At 45.0% G+C, this 21,857-nt stretch overlaps 1 protein-coding gene across 14 annotated transcripts in view; it reads left to right on the forward strand.

Annotated features, from left to right (window-relative positions):
• Myt1l (myelin transcription factor 1 like) overlaps positions 1-21,857 on the forward strand; it is a 401,242-nt gene that overhangs the window by 287,484 nt on the left and 91,901 nt on the right. For 9 of the 14 annotated variants that reach the window (XM_041630189.1, XM_041630196.1, XM_041630195.1 and 6 more), the window contains one exon: positions 19,571-20,542. In XM_041630189.1, coding sequence (XP_041486123.1) covers positions 19,571-20,542 — 972 coding nt within the window. The remainder of the gene's footprint in view (positions 1-19,570; positions 20,543-21,857) is intronic. The other 5 variants (XM_041630192.1, XM_041630197.1, XM_041630199.1 and 2 more) reach the window with 1 other exon arrangement.

Here is a 21,857-nt window from a genome sequence, read left to right on the forward strand (position 1 = left end):
TTTGAGCATTGTAGTTAGACTTAAACCAAATTGGTCTGACATTAAACATCCTGTGAGTGTGGTATTTATAAAAAAAAGAAATGTATGTTTTATAAAGTAGACAAACCATAGGCTAGTCTCTTGCATAGTCTTATTTTCAAAAGGCACAGCAACTATCCAATTCCATGTTTATTAAATACCAATTATTTATCCTAAATGGGAGCTACCATTCTGTGGCATACAGTCATTATTAACAGATTTGGCACATACTATGGTCAAAGGTCTTTCAGGATCACTATGATGAGGAAAACAAATTCACCGCATAGACAATACACATAGGTATGGTATATTTCCACACTCCATCCACCAAAAAAGACCATTTAAAAAATCATTGGCAGATATGCATATGTATTTCATATATACTTGTACGCTTGTCCTTTTGAACCCATGTTTCATCTCCCCATAGACAGGAAGGTGAATTCTCTGAGGAAGAACTAGGCTGTGTGTGGTCTAGACTGAATAAGGTCAGACTACTACCCTCCTTACTTTAAATGCTCCACTGTGGCTACTGCTAAAATGCTGGGGTTCTCAAGAGACACCTGCCCCTGGCACCTTATAACTCCCTGAACCCTGAAATCTGCAACGCTGTCCCCACAATCAATGTGTCCATCAGTGCAGGTGCCTCTTCAGTTCGGGTTACCCAGCCTTTGTATCCCACGTCAGGGTGTGGTGTCCTTGTAAGCTCTTTCTGAGGAGTGGATTGTTGTGAATCCTGACATTGAGTACCTTCTCTAAAAGGCTAGACAGTTGTTCAAAGCCAGGCAGAATGAAAACACATGGCTGGAGGCAAAGTGGGAGGGGCTGCTTTTGTTAGAGCAATTGAGCCCCCTCTGCTGTCCCTGAAGTAGCTGGGGGTTTGGCAGTCCACACCAATGGCAGATTCTGATTTGGGACCCCATTCTCACAGTCCTTACTATGAAACAATAGCCCTGTCTATGCGACTGTCTTTACTGGGGTGATCCACTCTTGATTAAGTCCATTTCAATGACCACACTGTATGTGTTCTTCCTCATTGTGAGATCTCCTGGGGTGTGTTTTCTTCCAGAGTGTGGAAGGCCCCACTTGCAGCTCACGTTCTGATCATGGGCGAGGCAGTGGCTGGTGTGGCCAGGAGGGAAGAGGATAAAGGTACTGAGCGGTCTGCACTGAGGCCCCACAACTCCCCAGTTCCCCTCAGGGTGCTGCTCTCCATATTGATTAGCCAATTATCCTTCTGTATCTTTCCCAGGGACAGGTCCCTGATGAGGGAAGCAAGCTGAAATGCAGACAGACTGTGAAAATCAGAATTAGCTAGTCAGTGTTCTACTGCAGTCAGCAGAAAAAGCAATGAGTTCTGAGACCAGCACAGCACAGAGAGGATGTGTTTAGTATGCAAGGCTTCACCTGAGGAAGGCTGTGGTCACAGTTGGGAAAATGAATATGGTGGATTTATCTTCTTAAAATTAACCTTCCCAATATACACAAACGTCTTCTGTGGGGATCCTGGGAGTGCATGCTCACTGAGGTAGATGATGCTATGGCTGGAGAATGAGAAAGCCTTCAGCCTCAAGGAGGATTTTTCTAACTGTCCAGCCATAATAAAAGAAAAAATCCGGCTCCATGCCAATTAGTTTTTGCTTAATTATAAAATAAATTGCATCAAATTTTATGACTGTTTGAATATTTTGAGGCAAATCTGAAAAGGTAATGAAAATGTAATGATCCTTGCCCTTAAGACGCAAACATGTGTGTGAAGTGCAGACTAGCCTTTTCTGTAGTAATGAAAACAATGTCACACGGCTTCTTCTAAAGTCCACTGTGGAGAATCAGCAGTGAATTTGGCGTGTCTTGTTCATTTAATTTTTATCCTAAGTGTTGTGTGGCCGCAGGGAAGCATGGCACCTGGGTGGTGGGGATCCCAGCTCTGTCCATGTCACTCATCTTGAGAAGGTCATCCAGCCTCTTAGGCCTCGTGGTGAAATAAGGCTCAGCCCTTCACTCTCTCCCTGTCTTGCTATGCAACATAAAGCAAGCACAAGACACAAAAGAGCTCTCACGCTGACCTGTCTGCAGCAGCTAGGATGCTGCAGCCATGATCAAAGGTACCACATGACAATGTCCCCTGAGTTTACTCAGTTCTGCATCGGTCTGGAACCTGGAGCCTGACCCAGGCATGCCTCATGCCGCAAGCCTGCTCTGCCCCGGGGAATCAGTGTGCAGGACCATCCCCATGAGCCCCAAAGTGGGAAGGGTGTGCCAGAGAGACAGGCAGTAACACTGCTGTCTGCTAAGGCTGTGTCAGGACAAGGTCTCCGGATGACTAACTGCAGTCCAAACGTAGTATGTGCTTCCCATGTACTCAAAGGGTACTGGGCTAGCTGAAACTTTTGTTCAAGTTAGGGTCTTGTCTTTTTCTTTTAAAATAAAGACAGAGTAAAATAAGCAGGAGCCATATACAAGCCAGGAGCAACGCAGAATTGAGCTTTGCACGCTGAAGTGGTAGTTTTGAGAATTCAGGCTGAAGACAGGAACCTATGTAGATGCTGGCGATCAGTAAACCTCATATTACAGAGGAAAGTAACCTCTGTAGGACCCCTTAGAAGTGAGTCAGGAAGGAGGAAGGGAAGACCCAGAGTTCCCTCCCAGCCCACCACAATCACGTAAGAAGCACACTTACCTCAGCCCTGCTCTGGAGACAGAAGGGCCAGGATTTTTCTACCCCTTCACTAGGATACACAGTCACACTGTCACCTGCTCTGCAGGCAAGCAGTGCACAAGACTGGCCAGTTAACTTTAACATTCCACCGTGAAGCAAAGAGAGGCAAACAGACAGGTGGTAAGGAACAGGCAAAAACAAAGACTGGCAAGGCTGAGAGACACAAACAGAGACAGGAGGACAAAAACAGGCAGAAGAGATGGAAAGAGACACCAAGTCAGAGGAGGAGTTGGTCAGTATGTCACTACCATTTCAGTGAGCTCATGGATTGGGAGAATGTGACTATCCTACTAATTTTAATCCTCAGATCTTGATAAGCCAGTGCCCAAATGTTATTAAGCAGCTCCTCAAGACTTTATGAATAAATGAAATTTCATTCACATTCCATTAATTTATTTCCTTAATGAAAACTTTAAGAAAGAAACACAGTTCACAGTTGCTAAGTTAAAAGTGATTTGGTTGTGAGAAAGTGAAAGAGAAATTTATTTCTCTTTCAATCTACCTCATTTTGTTATATAGGAAATGTTTTTACTTACAACATGGACAGTTAATAGGGGCTACAGTTGGTAGGAGACTTGGCTAGGATTTATAGAGCCCTGAGTTCAGTGACTACCACCATATAACCTGGAAAGGGTGGCACAAGCCTGCTACCCCAGAACTCAGCAGGTAAAGGCAGGAGCTCAAGAAACCTGCAGGTTGCCCTTTCCTGTAGGAAGCCTTATTCCTCTGTTCTCTACACTGATCTAGAGTCCTAGACTCGGTGTGTCTGAGTATGAAACAAGGATGCAGAGGGTTGGGTCTTGTAGCTTTGGTGGCTCTGCCTGGCTGGTATCTGCCTCCCTCCCATGGTTCATAAACTGCAGAAGAAACTTACCAGCCTGGGAAAAGTCAGAGGAAACACCATTAGCAAGGTTGGGACCCAGACCACTATGACTCAGGATGCAAGATGCGTGGCCAGACTTATGACCTTGAATTAAAGGACTGGAAATCCTCGTTGGATGATTTTCCTCATCTGTAGGGCAGAAAATGGTGAATGGACTGCAGAGGGGTATCAAATCACGCGGGGGCCCTAGGAAACTGCCACCTCCTAGGGCAAAACTAGGTAGGTGTCCCAGCTCAAGGTTGTTGGGACCACTGCTCCCAGCATTCATGAGACACAGCCACCTTCCCAGACTTCAGGAAAAGGCATCTAAGACTGGTGTCTCAACCTAGTATATAGACAGGCCCTGGCCATGTCCTTGTCCTCAGTGCCCACTTTTTCATGCACTGCATAGGCCATGGCAGTCTTAGCTTCTCTTCAGCCTTGAAAAAACTGACACCTCTGGCAAAGGTCTCCTTCCTCATGAGAACTGCCCTTGTCCTCCCACTCAGGCTCCCATCTTCCCCATATCCCCATCCAGCTCCATTGTTCGGAGCATGCAGCATCCTGACATCATACTCTGTCTTTTATGGATTTTTCACCAACTACAACTTAAGGGACTACAAGGATATCGTCTTTTTGTTTCACTGTTGAATTCTAAATGTGACCTCTAGATTCGTGTTAATGTGGGGTATCTCCCATCTAGTAAACCAGGATTGGTTTATGCAAAATGTGACAACCATAATATTTATCTTCAATTTGGTAAGAAGGCTGAGCTTATGCCCTTCCCAAAGGCTCTACCTGCTTCTGTTTAATGAGGAACCCTGGGAGTGCCAGTTTTTATCTGGGGTTAATGAATGACTGCTAGAACACCACGGGCATCTCTTTATCATAGGTAGCTTTATTCTCTCTGTACCTTGGTTTCCTGGGTGGACTATTTCTGTGAGAGGTATGTTCCAATGGCCAACTGATCTGCTAGCACCTTAGCATCTTGGGGAGTTTGGGGAAACCTTTAGCTTGTTACTACCTTTAGGATGGAAGTCAATATATAAACTTTAAGACAGTGTAAAGATCCAGGATCATTTCTGAGCAGGTGACTCAGTGGATGGTGTGATACCGAGGAAGATATCACAAAGAGGCAGTTATGAGCCAGTCTGTGTTCCCTTGGTACTGAACTGGGAAGCAGTGCAAGACCATGTCAGACCTTGTTCAGGAGTGACAGAGGCATTAGTCACGCCACAAGTTAGATTGATTTATAAGGTTGGATTGACAGCAAAGTGCACACAACCATGGAATAAACAAAATCAAATACTGAGTGTTGCTTATCTCCAGGCACAGAGCTCAGGTTTTCAGTGTGCGGACACTAGGAGGATGGAGAGGAAAGTCAGAACACAGCTTTTAGAAGAGGCTGGAAACTCACTTGTAGCAACTGTGTGTGACACATCAAAACCATGTTCCAAGATTTAGCAGCAACAAAAGCAAAGGCTCGTGGGAAGGAGCTGTTGTAGAGCAGGTATGAGGGAATTGCACCTATGTTCAGGATTCTGGCAATTCCGTGCTGCCCTCTCCAGATTCATTCTGTGCGTGCTCTTGTCAGGGGCAGCTGGGGACGGGGAGACTCCTGAGGTGATTAAGGTGGTCCCTGTTGAGTGGAATCAACTATATCCTAAGAACCTTTAGTCTTTAGAGGCAAGAACTTCAAAAGTGGGACCCAGAAGCGGGTGGCATCTTCTCCTTTGGTGACAATGTCAGACATGGACAGATTGTAGTGTACACTTCCAAAAGGAGGCAAAGCAGTGTCTGTAAATGTCACATCTCTTGTTCCTATCAACCCATACAGTTAATTTATGGGGAGGAATCACTATTAAAAGGTCCTATTTACATTTGTTTTGAAAAGTCCCACCAAACCATATAAACTTCACTGACTACAGAAAATCAGATGCAAGTATCCACCACTCACTTGCAACAACTTTGAAGAGAGAACACATTTTATTGCTATCTGAAAACAAACCTCCAGAGTTTCTTCCCTTCCATGGCTCACTGCTTCAGGGTTCTTACCCTATCCCATAGCACTTGCCCCTCTTCTGATTGTCACCTATTCAGCCCATGTGGTCCTCTGAAGGATACTGCTCAGATAAGAACTACCACTTGGGGCTTGAGGAGTCTGGAGAATGGGTAGTGGTAGGAAAGGCCAAGTTTGGTGATGAGCATTTGAGCTAATTCTGTTCTGTAATTCTCGGGCTATCTACAAGTGTGGGAAAGTAACAGACATATCTATAAAGACATGTATCTATGATCTGGAGGTGATGTAAGAAAGTCGGGGGAAGATGGTGACACTTTGCTGTTTGTCATGCTGATGACAAGTGGGTACCTGCCTTTCTCCAAATGTAATTCGAGAACTTCCCCATATCCTACCAGTAGGAAGGATTCTAGTAGCTTGATGTTAGTCCTTCTATGGATATACAATGCTTCTTACAACACCAATAATAAAGCAAACACAACACTGTGAAATAAGGTGTAATTAGGACACAGGACAGTTGTGAGTATGGTGGCCATAGTTAGTACAATCTGGCTATAGTGATGTGTTCTTGCCTCACTGTCCCATTCCCACCCTTCTTCTTGATATAGAAAGTTTTTATATGTAAAAGCTCCTGAGGAGTTGTCTAGCTCAATTTAAGATCTGTTAATCTGTCCAGGATGGGAAGTACTTGGTTAAGGGCAAGGTGCTAAGATCCTGTGCTGAGTTAAAAGAAACAATACTTCCAGAATCTATTCAGGCCCCTGTTGCAGGCATGCCAAGAGGGTGGGCCCTGTCCATCGAACTCAGAGTCTGGGTTCTAAAAATAGTGACCTTTGACACTGAACAGCAGAGGAATAGAGGACAGCTTCTCTCCTACCATCTAGGGAGAAGCCACATGTGCTGCCCAGTGGGAGAAGGGAGGCCAGAGGGCAGAAAGATACATGGTGCTCTTAGTCTGCTCTGAAGAAGTGGTGTGTGTGTGTGTGTGTGTGTGTGTGCACTCACGCGTGTATGTGTGCATGTGTGTGTGTGACGTGAGCTCTTGTAGTTAGCAGAATTATGGGCAGTCAGGATCTGCCCATGGTTAGCCTCTTTAAGTGCATCTCACAAGCTCTCCTAGCTCACTTGTTAGCCCAGGTTAGCCCGGGGCTACCTTGACTGTCCCTCCTATCTCACTTGTTAGCCCACGTTAGCTCAGGGCTACCTTGACTGTCCATCCAGTGTGCAGGCCATATCTAATTTTCTAATCTCTGGGGATGATGACTCTCCATTTTCACTTGAGGATTTTCTAGGAGACAGACTCTGGGTCTATCTTTGAGTTTTCAGAGTTCTTTAAAAAAGGAGAAAAGACCTATTCTAAATTTGGGGCTGGGGACATCTCAAAGGCTAGAGTCCTGGACTAAATGAATGCATAGGAAGGGCAAAGCAAACAAAAAGCCAGGTGAACACCAGCATTCTCTGCCCTCTGCTTCCTCGTTTGTGCAGCACCATGTTCACCGCTATGGACTCTGCCAACCTCTTGCATAAAAAACTGTATCCTCTTAATTATGAGTTAAAACAAATCCCTTTTCCCTTACTGTGGTTCCATCAAGTATATGGTCACAGCAACGAAAAAAAAAATACACCTTTCCAAATAAGAATGGACCTAAACTGCGTTAGTTAAGACACTGGCCGGTGGCAGCTAGCTGAGCTAGCAAGCCCAGCACAAATCTCAAAGGCTGGTCATTGAAATATGTCCTCAATCCCTGAGAGGCTAGGGAGGAGTGTCAAAAGGGGAGAATGCCAGAAGGCAGATGCTGAGAATAGCAGCAGTCACCCGGGGTGGGGGCATACAGCAGAGACCTGCCTCATCTGCCGAGAAGGAGATGGGTGTCTAGCTGCTAGTCTGCACCAAGCCCACTGGATTCCTCTTTCAAGAAGACTGCAGTCTGGTTGCTATGGAAACAAGCAGCACAGAAGACTGGTAAAGCAATCATGCACAGCATCCCAGCATGGTCTCTCAGCTCTGTCACTTGAACATGTGTGTCTTGCAGTCTTCTGTGGTTGCCTTTCAGAAGTAGGAGCCACTGAAGAGCCTTTCCTGGGGTCTCTACGAGGATCAGGAAGGACAAACAGACCTCTACCATCATAAGACTGGGCTTGGGGTTCTTCTGAATTCCATTGGCTAGACACACACACACCCTGTTCTTTACTGTCCATAAGATATGATGTGGGTGTGTATAATGTGTATTCATGTGGCTTTATCAGTACCAAATATTGAAAAAGTTGTATCTTAGACATGTGTTTTAGAGACAAATTACCAGAAAAACAGTGTATGAGGTTCCAGTAATTCTACGAAAACCTCCCAACTATGTGATTCTGTGTGGTCTAAAATCTTGCTAATGGTCAGACTTAGAAGAGGGGAGTTGCAGCCACAACAATTATAAAGCCTTTACAGGGCTCAAAATCACACATCACAGCAGTTAGCTGCTGATCACATGGGCAGAGCTCCTGGACTCAGCCACAAAAGCACCTCTACCTGTAGGCTCATCTCCATCAGTTAAAGGTGGATTAACCCAAACTTCTCTGATTTCCAGTCTCACATGATTCAGCAGGGAATACCTGGGGCTGGACAGGTCGAGAGGTGGTGCCTGGTGTCAGCCTAGCCCTACGGGCTCTGTGCAGGGACAAATCCTAAGCACAGTATATAGAGGGAATGCAGCATTACATCCTCTCCACACGCATTGGTATTCATGTTCCTACTGTCTACTTAGGATAGAAACATGTGCATTTATTTTCTGGAAAATGCTTTGTTCATCACAAATACATCCCTCTTCTTTGAGAGAACATTAATCACTAGATAGAAACAAGTAATATTGACTTCTGAAAGTTTTATGAGCCAGAATGTTTGTACCACATTTCTAGTCCCTGACTGGTATAGAAAATTCTAGACCATTTGCCAAAGCCCATAGCTATAATGGGGTCTTTTCGATGCTAGTCTCAGCAGAAACACAACTAGGTAGTAAATTGTCTAAATATGGAAAAGCAGACACTGAATTCTAAATGCTCACCATGACAGGCAAGGCTGAGACAGAGCATGTGTTCAGAACCTGTTTGCTGATGACGTGGAGCCTGTTGCCCTCCATTAGCCCATGTAATTAGGAGTTTACTTTAGGTGATGCCTTAAACACCGGAATTCTATTAACCTGGAAAGATTTTGGCCTCAATATCATCTTCCAACCATTTCCACATCCGCTGCCCTCACTCATGAGGCCTCTGATGACACCGAGCATTAGTAACTTAAGAAAAGGGAAAAAACCTACCACAGCAGGCTTTGTCTTTAAGTGCATTCCCTACTGCCTGTGTCCAGATGCCATCCCTGAAGAGGCAAGTTTCTCTAGGCATCTGCTCTGGGAGAGAAGGTGCCGGAAAACAATACCACCCATGCCAGGCATTTGAAATACACATAGTCTGTGTGCCTCTGTGCCTCACCCTGGGGCTTGTAAGAACTTGCCAGGAGCGGCCAGGCAGATAATTATTCCTGCTTTACAGATGAGCTCGTTACAGCTCTTGAAAGGTCACTGCCCTCACACAATCACTAAGTGGCAAGAGAGTGATGGGGCCAGTTGCATAACTTCCTATTTCAACTCTGCCTCTCAAGGCCGCCAAAGCATCCACAGTGTTCCCCCAGCACACGTCCCTGTGAGGAGCAGGCCTGCCACATAGGCTGGAGATTGCCTGGCACTTTTCTGGTACTCAGGCAGGGAAGCGACTAACCTGTCTTCAGTTCCTCAGTTTCATGGGTCTGCAAGGCTGGGATACTGTCTTTTCATCTTCTTGGGAAAAGGTGACAGACTGGTCATAAGAGGCACTCCTTAGCCATGTCATGTGGAAAGCAGGACAGGAAAAACAAACAACAGACAACTGAGGACCATCCTGAGATGTGTAAATGGAGACTCGACAACATTACATCTGCCACATTTGCTAGGAAAGACTCGTGAGAGCCCTGTCCTTTTCCAGAGCAGACTTCATTTTTGAGTTTAGATACAGAAACAGGGATTAGGCAAGATTTTTTTCGACCTGGTTATTACATTCAGTGACTCCCTTCTTTTGTGTGTGTGTGTCTGTCTGTCTGTCTGTGTGGGTGTACATATATGTGCAGGTATACATGAACATTGCATGAACTTATGGCAACCAGAGGACAACATAAGGTATCTTCCTCTACGACTTTCCATCTTATTTTTTAAGACATGGTCTGTCGTTGAATTTGGGGGTCACTGATTAGGGAAGGCTGGCTGGCCAGCAAGCCCCAGGGATCCTCCTGTCTCCGTCTCCTCAGGTGCTGGGATTACAGGCACATGCCACCATACTGGGCTTTTATGTGTGGCTGGGAATCAAATTCAGATTCTTGTATTTGCATGGTAAGCACTTTACCAGCTGAATTTCCATGTGGGTGAAGGAAAGGAATTCCTCACACTGTCTTCAACTTTCACACATACACTGTGGCACATGTATCAAAATGTAGCCAAACACACACACACACACACACACACACACATAAAGTATAACTTTTATGTTTTTAGTGTTTCAACTCATGGCACATATTTTCCACTTCCAAACCGTGGCTTACAAATTCATCTGGTTGATACTCTATAGGTAATTGTGACAATTACCCAAACTATCACAATTGCTGTGTATGGGTAGAATAGCTTTTTCATTCCCAAGGATGATGTAGTTATAGCCCATGAACATAACAAAGTGTATAAATCAGAAGGGAAATATAAAAATCACATTGCCAGAGTCATGAGGACAAGATGTACTTAGCTCTCCAGAGCTGCGCTGCCAGCCAGCAGCAAGGTGTGCATCTGTGATTAGCTTTGCCACATTTGTGGTTATGTTTGCTAGTTCTAGGTTCTTTCTTTTCACTGCTCTTTGATGACAGTTTTATACTTCTAATAAGGGATATGGCTCAGACAGAGTGCGGTGAAATGAAGAGGTTTGAGTCCAGAGAGAGACGGAATCTAGTTCATGCGGCAACTGCTGTCCTCTAACTAACACACACTGATGTTTAGAGAGTGGGTCAGAGCCTAGGTATCTGTTGACTCCAGGTGGGATGTTATTTTCAGTTATTGCTATATTGAGCTCCAAATCTCTTTTTGCTAACATGAACCTTTTCTGCATAAAATCCATAACGAAAGCAGCAGAGGTTCAGTAGCTCAGCTTTAGTCAGCTGGTGTTTGCAGCTAGTCGATCTGCCTCATTCCTCCAAGTCATTATCAAAGTCTGAAAGTTCTCTGGCATTTGAATCATGAAAACACAGGACAGATGTGAAATGGCATCCATTAACCATCCAACCAAAGGGGGACACATTTGAAAACTCATTTATTATTATCTATGTTTCGCAATGCAGATGACAGCAGTTGTGTAGACTTGTGAATAGAGACTCAAATCCAAACAGCTCTCTAAGTGAAAGGGAAATGGGTTTCTGATGAAATAGAGGGGTTTATGTCATGCTTAACATGAACTTTAGAAAAGATTTTCTCTAAGTATATGTGAGGTTGAATACATCTTATTCAAGTTTCTTCAAGCTGATGAGATGGGTGAATACATTATCACCATAGGTCAAATGAAATGATAGATTGTGAGAGTCACAGTTAACCAGGGCCATCTGATCCAGTGACATGTGGTCACTGTGCATGCCTAATTTGTCCATATAGGAAGCCTCTGTCCTCTTCCTCCCTCAAATTCATGTGGAGCTCCTACCACTTCACTGTGGGTCTCAACACATTGGCTAGAAGCTATCGCATTCATACTACTCAATTCAGTGTTCTCATGACCATTTCCTAACAGGGTGCCCATCTGTGTGACTTCATAAGTCAGAGGCTGTGCTCTATGTCACCGAATATGGTGGGGAACAAACCACTTAAAGGTTACAGAGAACCACTAAGTGTAAGCGAGTAGGAAAGCTCACAAACTTTTTTTTTAATGATTTTTTTTATTAAGAAAAGAAGAAAAAAAAACATAAACAAAAAACAAGTTTCCACCTCCTCCCAGCCTCCCATTTCCCTCCCCCTCCTCCCACCCTTCTCCCCCTCCTCCCACGCTTCTACCCCTCCCCCCACTCCTCTCCCCCTCCCTCTCCAGTCCACAGAGCAGTCCGGGTTCCCTGCCCTGTGGTAAGTCCTAGGTCCTCCCCCCTCCGTCCATATCTAGGAAGGTGAACATCCAAACTGGCTAGGCTTCCACAAAGCCAGCACATTAAGTAGGATCAAAACCCCGTGCCATTGTCCTTGGCGTCTCATCAGCCCTCATTGTTCGCCATGTTCAGAGAGTCCGGTTTTATCCCATGCTTTTTCGGTCACAGTCCAGCTGGCCTTGGTGAGCTCCCAGTAGATCAGCTCCACTGTCTCAGTGGGTGGGTGCACGCCTCGTGGTCCCGACTTCTTTGCTCATGTTCTCCCTCCTTCTGCTCCTCATTGGGACCTTGGGAGCTCAGTCCAGTGCTCCAGTGTGGGTCTCTGTCTCTGTCTCCATCCATCACCAGATGAAGGTTCTATGATGATATGCAAGATATTCGTCAGTATTGCTCTCGGATAGGGTCATTTCAGGTTCCCAATCCTCAGCTACCCAAGGAACTAACTGGGAACCTCATGTTGGGCACTTGGGAGCCCCTCTAGGGTCAAATCTCTTGCTCACCCTAAAGTGGTTCCCTTAACTAAGAATTGTGGTTCTGTGCTCCCCTATCCACCTTTCCTTTATCCCAATTCTCCTGATTCCCCAAATCCCCCCTCCTTCCCTTCTACCTTTTCTCTCCCCATCTCCCCTTACCCCCATCCCACCCCACCCCCAAGATCCTAATTTTCTCCCTGGCAATTGGGTCTACTTCCCTTAGCCAAGAGGATAACTATATGTTTTTCCTTGGGTTCACCTTCTTACTTAGCTTCTTTAGGTTCACCTATTGTAGACTCCGTGGCCCTAATTTATGGCTAGAAACCAATTATGAGCGAGTACATCCCATGTTCATCTTTTTGGGTCTGGGACACCTCACTCAGGATAGTGTTTTCTATTTCCATCCATTTGCATGCAAAATTCGAGAAGTCATTGTTTTTTACCGCAGCGCAGTACTCTAGCGTGTATATATTCCATACTTTCTTCATCCATTCTTCCATTGAAGGGCATCTAGGTTGTTTCCAGGTTCTGGCTATTACAAATAATACTGCTATGAACATAGTTGAACAAATGCTTTTGTCATATGATAGAGCATCTCTTGGGTATATTCCCAGGAGTGGTATTGCTGGGTCCAGGGGTAAGTTGATCCCGAATTTCCTGAGAAACCGAAACACTGACTTCCACAGTGGTTGCACAAGATGGCATTCCCACCAGCAATGGATGAGGGTACCCGTTCCTCCACAGCCTCTCCAGCAAAGGTTATCCTTGGTGTTTTTGACTTTAGCCATTCTGACAGGTGTAAGATGATATCTCAAAGTTGTTTTGATTTGCATTTCCCTGATTGCTAAGGAAGTTGAGCACGACTTTAAGTGTCTTTTGGCCATTTGAACTTCCTCTGCTGAGAATTCTCTGTTCAGTTCAGTGCCCCATTTTTTAATTGGGTTAATTAGCATTTTAAAGTCTAGTTTCTTGAGTTCTTTATATATTTTGGAGATCAGACCTTTGTCTGTTGTGGGGTTGGTGAAGATCTTCTCCCAATCAGTAGGTTGCCTTTGTGTTTTATTGACTATGTCCTTTGCTTTACAGAAGCTTCTCAGTTTAAGTAGGTCCCATTTATTCAATGTTGCCCTTAATGTCTGTGCTTCTGGGGTTATACATAGGAAGCGATCTCCTGTGCCCAGCTCCTGTAGGGTACTTCCCACTTTCTCTTCTATCAGGTTCAGTGTGTTCGGGCTGATATTGAGGTCTTTAATCCATTTGGACTTCAGTTTTGTGCACGGTGATAGATAAGGGTCTATTTTCATTCTTCTACAAGATGACATCCAGTTGTGCCAGCACCATTTGTTGAAGATGCTTTCTTTCTTCCATTTTATACTTTTAGCTCCTTTATCGAAAATCAGGTGTTCATAGGTTTGTGGGATAAAATCCGGGTCTTCTATACGATTCCATTGGTCAACTTCTCTGTTTTTATGCCAGTACCACACTGTTTTCATTACTGTAGCTCTGTAATAGAGTTTGAAGTCAGGGATGGTAATGCCTCCAGAAGATCCTTTATTGTATAGGATTGTTTTGGCTATCCTGGGTTTTTTGTTTTTCCATATAAAGTTGATTATTGTCCTCTCCAGATCTGTGAAGAATTTTGATGGGATCTTGATGGGGATTGCATTGAATCTATAAATAGCCTTTGGTAGAATTGCCATTTTTACTATGTTGATCCTACCAATCCAAGAGCAAGGGAGGTCCATCCATTTTTTGGTATCCTCTTCAATTTCTTTCTTCAATGCCTTAAAGTTCTTGTCAAATAGATCTTTCACTTCCTTGGTTAGATGTACCCCAAGATATTTTATGCTGTTTTTGGCTATTGTGAATGGTGAAGCTTCTCTGATTTCCCTCTCTGCTTCCATATCCTTTGTGTATAAGAGGGCGACTGATTTTTTGGAGTTGATCTTGTATCCTGCCACATTACTAAAGCTGTTTATCAGCTGTAGGAGTTCTTTGGTGGAGTTTTTGGGGTCGCTTATGTACACTATCATATCATCTGCAAATAACGAAAGTTTAACTTCTTCCTTTCCAATTCGAATCCCCTTGATTCCATTATGTTGTCTTATTGCTATTGCTAGAACTTCAAGCACTATATTGAAGAGGTATGGGGAGAGTGGACAGCCTTGTCGTGTTCCTGAGTTAAGTGGGATGGCTTTGAGTTTCTCTCCGTTTAATTTGATGTTAGCTGTCGGCTTGCTGTATATAGCTTTTATTATATTTAGGTATGACCCTTGTATCCCTAATCTCTCCAAGACTTTTAACATAAATGGATGTTGAATTTTGTCAAATGCTTTTTCAGCATCTAATGAAATGATCATATGGTTTTTTTCTTTCAGTTTATTTATATGCTGGATTACATTGATAGATTTTCGTATGTTGAACCAGCCCTGCATCTCAGGAATGAAGCCTACTTGATCATAATGGATAATTTTTCGGATGTGTTCTTGGATTCGATTTGCCAGTATTTTGTTGAGGATTTTTGCGTCGATATTCATGAGTGAGATTGGCCTGTAGTTCTCTTTCCTGGTTGAGTCTTTGAGTGGTTTTGGTATCAGAGTAATTGTGGCTTCATAAAAGGAGTTTGGTAATGACCCTTCTGTTTCTATCTTGTGGAATACATTAAGGAGTATAGGTATTAGATCTTCTTGGAAGATCTGGTAGAATTCCGCATTGAAACCATCTGGTCCTGGGCTTTTTTTGGTAGGGAGGTTTTTGATAACCTCTTCTAATTCTTCGCGACTAACAGGTCTATTTAGATTGTTCACCAGGTCCTGATTTAACTTTGGTATATGATATTTATCTAAAAAAGTATCCATTTCCTTTACATTTTCCAATTTTGTGGCATATAGGCTTTTGTAGTAAGATCTAATGATTCTCTGAATTTCCTCTGTGTCTGTGGTTATGTCCCCCTTTTCATTTCTGATCTTATTAATTTGCAAATTCTCTCTCTGCCGTTTGATTAGCTTGGATAGTGGTTTGTCAATCTTGTTGATTTTCTCCAGGAACCAGCTTTTTGTTTCATTGATTTTTTGTATTGTTTTCTGTGTTTCTATTTTGTTGATTTCAGCCCTCATTTTAATTATTTCCAGTCTTCTACTCCTCCTAGGTGAGTCTGCTTCTTTTTTTTCTAGAGCTTTCAGGTGGGCTGTTAAGTCTCCAATGTGAGCTTTCTCTGTTTTCTTTAAGTGGGCACTTAGTGCTATGAACTTTCCTCTTAGGACTGCTTTCATAGTGTCCCATAAGTTTGAGTATGTTGTTTCTTTATTTTCATTGAATTCCAGGAAGACTTTAATTTCTTTCTTTATTTCTTCCTTAATCCAGCTATGGTTCAATAGTTGACTGTTCAGTTTCCATGACTTTGTATGCTTTCTGGGGGTAGCATTATTGTTGAATTCTAACTTTAATCCATGGTGATCTGATAAGACACAGGTGGTTACTAATATTTTTTTGTAACTGTGGATGTTTGCTTTGTTACCGACTATGTGGTCGATTTTCGAGAAGGTTCCATGAGCTGCAGAGAAGAAGGTATATTCTTTCCTATTTGGATGGAATGTTCTATAGATGTCTGTTAAGTCCATTTGATTCATTACCTCCACTAATTCTCTTATTTCTCTGTTAGGTTCCTGTCTGATTGACCTGTCCATTGGTGAGAGAGGAGTGTTGAAGTCTCCTACTATTAGTGTGTGCGGTTTGATGGCTGCCTTGAATTTTAGCAATGTTTCTTTTATGTACGTGGGTGCTTTTATATTAGGGGCATAGATGTTCAGGATTGAGACTTCATCCTGATGAACTGTTCCTGTTATGAGTATAAAATGCCCCTCTCCATCTCTTCTGATTGATTTAAGTTTAAAGTCAACTTTGTTAGAGATTAGTATGGCCACACCTGCCTGTTTCTTAGGTCCATTTGCTTGATAGGCCTTTTCCCAGCCCTTTACTCTGAGTAGGTGCCTGTCTTTGTGGTTGAGGTGTGTTTCTTGTAAACAGCAGAATGTTGGATCCTGTTTTCTTATCCAATCTCTTAGCCTGTGCCTTTTTATAGGTGAGTTGAGTCCATTGACATTAAGTGATATTAATGACCAGTGGTTGTTAACTCCGGTCATTTTTTTTTAGTCGTAGAGTTTGTGTGTTTCCCTTCTTTGTTTTGTGTTGGTGAAGGGTCTCTAGATGTCTGAGTTATTGTGGTCATTGTTGGACTCCTTGGTTAGTGATTTTCCTTCAATTACTTTCTGTAAGGCTGGATTTGTGGCTGCGTATTGTTTAAATTTGTTTTTATCCTGGAAAATTTTATTTTCTCCATTTATAGTGAATGAAAGCTTGGCTGGGTATAGTAATCTGGGCTTGCACCCATGGTCTCTCAGTTTCTGCAGTACATCTATCCAGGATCTTCTGGCTTTCATGGTTTCCATGGAGAAGTCAGGTGTAAGTCTGATAGGTTTACCTTTATAAGTAATTTGGCCTTTTTCCTTTGCAGCTCTTAATATTCTTTCCTTATTCTGTATGCTTTGTGTTTTGATAATTATATGGCGAGGGGATTTTTTTTTTGATCCAGCCTATTCGGTGTTCTGTATGCTTCTTGCACCTTCACAGGAAAATCTTTCCTTAGGTTGGGAAAGTTTTCTTCTATAATTTTATTAAATAGATTTTCTGGACCATTGAGCTGCCCTTCTTCTCCTTCTTCTACTCCTATTATTCTTAGGTTTGGTCTTTTTATTGTGTCCCATATTTCCTGAATGTTTTGTGATGAGAGTTTGTTGGACTTGCTGTTTTCTTTGATCAGTGTGTTTATTTTCTCTATGGTATCTTCAGAATCCGAGAGTCTTTCTTCTATCTCTTGTATTCTGCTGCTTATGCTTGTTTCTGTAGTCTCTATTCGTTTACCTAGATTTTCCATGTCCAGACGGCCCTCTGTTTGTGTTTTCTTCTTTGCCTCCATTTCAGTTTTCAGGTCTTGAACTGTTTCCATTATCTGTTTGATTGTTTTTCCTTGGTTTTCTAGGGTATCATTCACTGATTTATTCAATTCTTCAAACTTTCTGTTATATTTCTCATCCATTTCTATAAGGGCGTTTTTTACATGCTGTTTAAGGGTGTCAATCACTTTCATGAAGTCAATCTTTTCTCCTTCCTCTTGATTAAGGGGTTCTTGTCCTCCCGTTGTGAGGTCGCTTGTTTCTGGTAGCTTCATGTTGCTTTTCAGCTTGTTGGGCGAATTCTTGCCTTGACGTCGGCCCATCTCTTCTTCCACATGCTCCCTATGGATCTTCTTTTACCGGATTAGGTCTCCTTGCCTACCAAACGCTGTCTCTCCCCAATGTTGGCTCTCCCTATGCTGGGTCTCCTGGCGCCGAAAGATCAGGCCTCCGTGCTGGTTGGGCAGCTCGCAGACAAAGCGCCTACCCTGCTTGGTGCAGGCAGGCCACAGAAACAAAGGAACTGCTGCCCGCCCGGGAGCCCCGGATACTCGGACCCAGCGCCCAGATAGGCTGGGCTGGGCGATGCCACGCGCCCCAATGCTGGGTCTCCTGGCACCGAAAGATCAGGCCTCCGTGCTGGTTGGGCAGCTCGCAGACAAAGCGCCTACCCCGCTTGGTGCAGGCAGGCCACAGAAACAAAGGAACTGCTGCCCCCCGGGAGCCCCGGGTACTCGGACTCAGCGCCCAGATAGGCTGGGCTGGGCGATGCCACGCGCCTAAAGAGGGCAGTGGGGGCGAAGTGGGGAGGGCTCTGGACGGAAGCTGGGTGGGCCAGGAAGAAAGAGGCAGCACCCGGGGAGTAGAGGCCCTGCAGAGAGCCCAAGCAGGACAGGGGGCCAAGAAACCCCCGAGCTCCCCGTCCCAGGCTGGCGCCGTGGGCCAGAAACTCACCCCAATGCTGGGTCTCCTGGCGCCGAAAGATCCGGCCTCCGTGCTGGTTGGGCAGCTCGCAGACAAAGCGCCTACCCCGCTTGGTGCAGGCAGGCCACAGAAACAAAGGAACTGCTGCCCGCCCGGGAGCCCCGGGTACTCGGACCCAGCGCCCAGATAGGCTGCGCTGGGCGATGCCACGCGCCAAAAGAGGGCAGTGGGGGCGAAGTGGGGAGGGCTCTGGACGGAAGCTGGGTGGGCCAGGAAGAAAGAGGCAGCAGAGAGCCCAAGCAGGACAGGGGGCCAAGAAACCCCCGAGCTCCCCGTCCCAGGCTGGCGCCGTGGGCCAGAAACTCACCCCAATGCTGGGTCTCCTGGCTCGGAAAGATCAGGCCTCCGTGCTGGTTGGGCAGCTCGCAGACAAAGCGCCTACCCCGCTTGGTGCAGGCAGGCCACAGAGACAAAGGAACTGCTGCCCGCCCGGGAGCCCCGGGTACTCGGACCCAGCGCCCAGATAGGCTGGGCTGGGCGATGCCACGCGCCAAAAGAGGGCAGTGGGGGCGAAGTGGGGAGGGCTCTGGACGGAAGCTGGGTGGGCCAGGAAGAAAGAGGCAGCACCCGGGGAGTAGAGGCCCTGCAGAGAGCCCAAGCAGGACAGGGGGCCAAGAAACCCCCGAGCTCCCTGTCCCAGGCTGGCGCCGTGGGCCAGAAACTCACCCCAATGCTGGGTCTCCTGGCGCCGAAAGATCAGGCCTCCGTGCTGGTTGGGCAGCTCGCAGACAAAGCGCCTACCCCGCTTGGTGCAGGCAGGCCACAGAAACAAAGGAACTGCTGCCCGCCCGGGAGCCCCGGGTACTCGGACCCAGCGCCCAAATAGGCTGCGCTGGGCGATGCCACGCGCCAAAAGAGGGCAGTGGGGGCGAAGTGGGGAGGGCTCTGGACGGAAGCTGGGTGGGCCAGGAAGAAAGAGGCAGCAGAGAGCCCAAGCAGGACAGGGGGCCAAGAAACCCCCGAGCTCCCCGTCCCAGGCTCTCACAAACTTTTAAAAAGCTTGGTGTTTTGAGAAATGTAATTGGTAGCCAACTGTTGGCTGTGAATACAGCCAATGAAGATGGTAGATAAGAATGTTAACAATCATAAATGTTTAGTTTTACATTATATTTATTGCATGTAGTGGCTAACTTTAAGATTAACTGAAGGAGTTTATAGCACTCTGGGACTATCTTATGTGGCCTCCTGGTCTTTATCATGATTCAGTTGCTTTATGCTTATATTTTCTGCCCAGCAGCAGATGTCTTATAAGGATCCCTCCTAGGGCAAGCAGGATTGGACCTGCTGTGAGCTTGCTGTCTATGCTGTAGTAATAATCTTCAGAGTCTAGCCTCGTTTCTCTTTTCCTTTTTGTCTTCTCTATTCCTTTGCAGAAGACCATCAAATGAGTTGTACTCGAATAATGCAGGACACAGAAAAGGATGATAACAACAATGATGAGTATGATAACTACGATGAACTGGTGGCCAAGTCACTATTAAATCTTGGCAAAATTGCTGAGGATGCAGCATACCGAGCCAGGACTGAGTCAGAGATGAACAGCAACACCTCCAATAGCTTGGAGGATGATAGTGACAAAAATGAAAACCTCGGTCGGAAAAGCGAACTGAGCCTAGATTTAGACAGTGATGTCGTCAGAGAAACAGTGGACTCCCTTAAGCTGCTAGCACAAGGACATGGTGTTGTGCTATCAGAGAACATCGGTGATAGAAGTTATGCCGAAGGAATGTCCCAACAAGACAGTAGAAATATGAACTATGTCATGCTAGGGAAGCCCATGAACAATGGGCTCATGGAGAAGATGGTGGAGGAGAGCGATGAGGAGGTGTGTCTAAGTAGTCTGGAGTGTCTGAGGAACCAGTGCTTTGACCTGGCCAGGAAACTCAGCGAGACCAACCCACAGGACAGGAGTCAGCCACCCAACATGAGTGTGCGCCAACATGTCCGGCAAGAGGATGACTTCTCTGGGAGGACACCAGACAGGAGCTACTCAGATATGATGAACCTTATGCGGCTGGAGGAGCAGCTCAGCCCCAGGTCTAGAACGTTCTCCAGCTGTGCCAAGGAGGATGGGTGTCATGAGAGGGATGATGATACCACCTCAGTGAACTCAGACAGGTCTGAGGAGGTATTTGACATGACCAAGGGCAACCTGACTCTGCTAGAGAAAGCCATTGCCTTGGAGACAGAGAGAGCCAAGGCCATGAGGGAGAAGATGGCCATGGACGCTGGGAGAAGGGATAACCTGAGATCCTATGAGGACCAGTCTCCAAGACAGCTGGCTGGTGAAGACAGAAAATCCAAATCCAGTGACAGCCATGTCAAAAAGCCATACTATGGTAAAGGTAATATTTCTACCTACCGTAAGTCGCTTCAGACAAATGTGAGCTAAGTGAGAAATGCTGATGATAGTCTGTTGCACTATAAATCACTATCTATTTTATGTCGAATGCACATTTTAGAGTATATTCTAGAACTGTGATCCTTTGTCTATAGAAAAAATAAAATATTTTTCTGAGAAATACATAAATCAACTAAGTGCACTGTCATTAGAGCAGATGACAGTGGGAAAGGGCATTCCTGGAGAAGACAGGGCTAGTGCGACAGAAACCTCTAGGAGAGAGACCATTAGGGCCAGGCTATGCTGTTACAGAGGAACCATGATCTATGCTGAACAGGGGCTAGGGTTTAGGCAACCGTCTGTCAATCAGAGATGAGACACTGTATTCATAAATTGGATTGAGTAGATGGCTTCATGACTTATAAAATTATCACTTAGTGACAGATATTGATGGAACTGGCCCCACAGGAAATGCCCAGAAGGAACTGAACAGCAACACGATGACCAATGACCTAGGATGAGCACAGTGGCTGCACGTGAATTCTCTATGACAGTTCGCTCAGGAAACTAGTTGCCATGCAAGGCAGGGAGCGGTCATGGCTGAAACCAACAGCAATTTCCCCAGAATGCTTATTTCCCTTACTAGTCCCATTAACTTGTGGAAACAGTCATGCCTCTGTTTTCAAACACTGTGTATTGTTTTTAAAAAAAAATCTCAAAATTATTCCATGATTGTTTAACTGAATTTTATCTTATGAGATCAAGGAGCACATATTTGCCTACATACGTAACTTAGCTTACCTGATGGGGCAACTTTGTGTCCATGGCAGCATCTGTATCCATCTGCAGTTGGAGCAAGTCTTGACTCAGCTTCACAGAGTAAAGCACTTCAGTATGGTTGAGTCCTCACAAGACTCAGGAACTATGAAAGAAACTATCTCAAAAATGTAATTGCTAGTTCCTTAAATCCTTTCTGTATTATCACCAAAATGTTCCTTTTTCTGCTTTTCATTTTGTTCTGTACATTATGAATATACAGTTTCCTCACTATGAATCTGATAATGAGATTCAGGAATTCAGTTTGAAAATCAGTTGCTGAACAATCAGAAAAACTCTATCTTCCCTATCGTGGCACAGGTATGTGCTCATAGCTCCACGGACAGTTGGGCATGGCTATGACCAAGTCCATGCTGACAGAAGCTTTAGCCAGAGCTCTGAGAGCTACTGGTTGACTAGTGTCTGGATGGATATGCGCTTTTCATTCAGTTACAAAGGCAAGCACAGACCACCAAGGAGTGTATACAAGAAGACATTCCTTT

Source organism: Microtus oregoni, unplaced genomic scaffold (genome assembly GCF_018167655.1).
Source record: "Microtus oregoni isolate MIOR12 unplaced genomic scaffold, Mior012 000034F_ref0000314, whole genome shotgun sequence".
In the NCBI taxonomy this organism is placed as follows: domain Eukaryota; kingdom Metazoa; phylum Chordata; class Mammalia; order Rodentia; family Cricetidae; genus Microtus; species Microtus oregoni.